Source organism: Emiliania huxleyi (assembly GCF_000372725.1).
Source record: "Emiliania huxleyi CCMP1516 chromosome Unknown EMIHUscaffold_19, whole genome shotgun sequence".
NCBI lineage: Eukaryota > Haptophyta > Isochrysidales > Noelaerhabdaceae > Emiliania > Emiliania huxleyi.
In genome coordinates, this window is record NW_005200690.1 from 313,123 (window position 1) to 314,725 (window position 1,603).

General features: G+C 70.0%; 1 protein-coding gene across 1 annotated transcript in view; it reads right to left on the reverse strand.

The window, feature by feature from the left end:
• SEC24A (secretory protein 24A) overlaps positions 1 to 1,603 on the reverse strand; it is a gene marked incomplete at both ends in the record, with an annotated part of 7,419 nt that overhangs the window by 4,034 nt on the left and 1,782 nt on the right. Inside the window, 3 exons of the mRNA XM_005782386.1 lie at positions 410 to 498; positions 630 to 860; positions 1,095 to 1,157. Of these exons, the coding sequence (XP_005782443.1) occupies positions 410 to 498; positions 630 to 860; positions 1,095 to 1,157 (383 nt within the window). The remainder of the gene's footprint in view (positions 1 to 409; positions 499 to 629; positions 861 to 1,094; positions 1,158 to 1,603) is intronic.

The following is a 1,603-nucleotide window of genomic DNA, read 5'->3' on the forward strand; positions in this document are numbered from 1 at the left end:
AACCGCAGGAGGGGTAGGGGAGGGAGGGGGAGGGGAGGGAGGGAGAGGGGGAGAGGGAGAGGGAGAGGGGAAGAGGGGGAGGGGAAGAGGGAGAGGGAGGAGAAGAGTGAGGAGAAGAGGGAGGGAGAGGGAGGGCGGGAGGGAGGGGTAGAAGGCGGTGGGGGGAGGGGGGAGGGGGGGGGGGAGGAAGACTAGAGTGGGTCAGACGCCGTGCTCGTCGAGGTCGCAGATGTAGTCCGACGGACAGTCGTTAGCGAGAGAGCAGACATTGCAGCGCCAGCGGCGGCCGCCGTCGATGAAGGTCACAAACGGGTTGACGTACGTCCGGCAGCGGCGGCAGCGGACGACGCCGACGGCGCCTGCTTCTCGCGCGTGGTCTCGGGTGATCTCGGGCGATCTCGGGTGTGACCTCGTGACACCTCGGGGCGGCGGCGGCGCCGAAGTTGACGACGGCGACCGGCGCCGCGTCGTCGCGCGCCATCGGCTTGATGATCGCCCCTGGAGCAGCGGAGGGGAGAGGCGGGTGAGGGGGGGGGGGGAGTGCGAGGACAGCGGCGTGCTCTAGCCGGTGTGGGCGGTCTCACGACGCCCCTCGTGATACCGCACCACCCACGGGACTGAACCCACACCGGGTTCGGTACTCTGGAGGTATGGGACTAGTCTTCCCGCGCCGAGCGGCAGCGCGGCCTTGCCCTTCGTGGCTGGCGAGTTCGGCAACGCGTTGGTTGTCATCCGCATGTACTTTGGGGGGCACTGCCCCCGCTGGCGGCCCGAGTCGCCGCGCGTGTCAAGCCTCATCGGCTCGGCCAGCTCCTCGGGCGTGGGGCGCTGCAGCTCGGCGGGCGAGATGACGGAGCCGCCTGGGGAGGAGTGGGGAGATGTGCGGAGATGGTGGGAGAGGTTGGGAGGAGTGCGGAGATGTGCGGAGATGGTGGGAGATGTGGGGAGGAGTGGGGAGAGGTGCGGAGATGGTGGGAGAGGTGGGGAGAGGTGGGGAGAGAGGTGGGGAGAGGTGGGGAGAGGTGGGGAGAGGTGGGGAGAGGTGGGGAGAGGTGGGGAGAGGTTGGGAGAGGTGGGGAGAGGAGTGACGTCGCCTCCCGGACCGCTGGAGACGGTCAGCGCGCGGAACGTCTCGGCGAGCGGCTGGTCGAAGTCGCCTACTCCCACACCTCCAGGGTCTCGAACCCAGTGTGAGCCCCGGCGGGGTGCGGATCAGTCGCTCGCCGCTCATCCCGACGGCAGGCTGCACGTACCCGCCGCCGAACGGCTGGCCGGCCCGAGCCGAGGGTGGCGTGGTGCCGGGGAGGGAGGGGCGCGACGGCGGCGCTCCCATCCTCGGGGGCAGAGGGCCTGCGCCTGAGGGAGAGTGAGTAGTGAGTAGTGAGGAGGGAGGAGGGAGGGACTACTCAAGTCTCCCGTCCTCAGAGGGGCCTGCGCCTGAGGAGAAGGAGGCGGGCTGGGCGGAGGAGGAGGAGGCGGAGGAGGAGAGGCAGGGAGGGAGGAGAGAGGCAGGGAGGGAGGAGGAGAGGCAGGGAGGGAGGAGAGAGGCAGGGAGGGGCAGAGGCGGAGCAAGGGCAACAAAGAAGAGCAGAGGCGGGGGGGG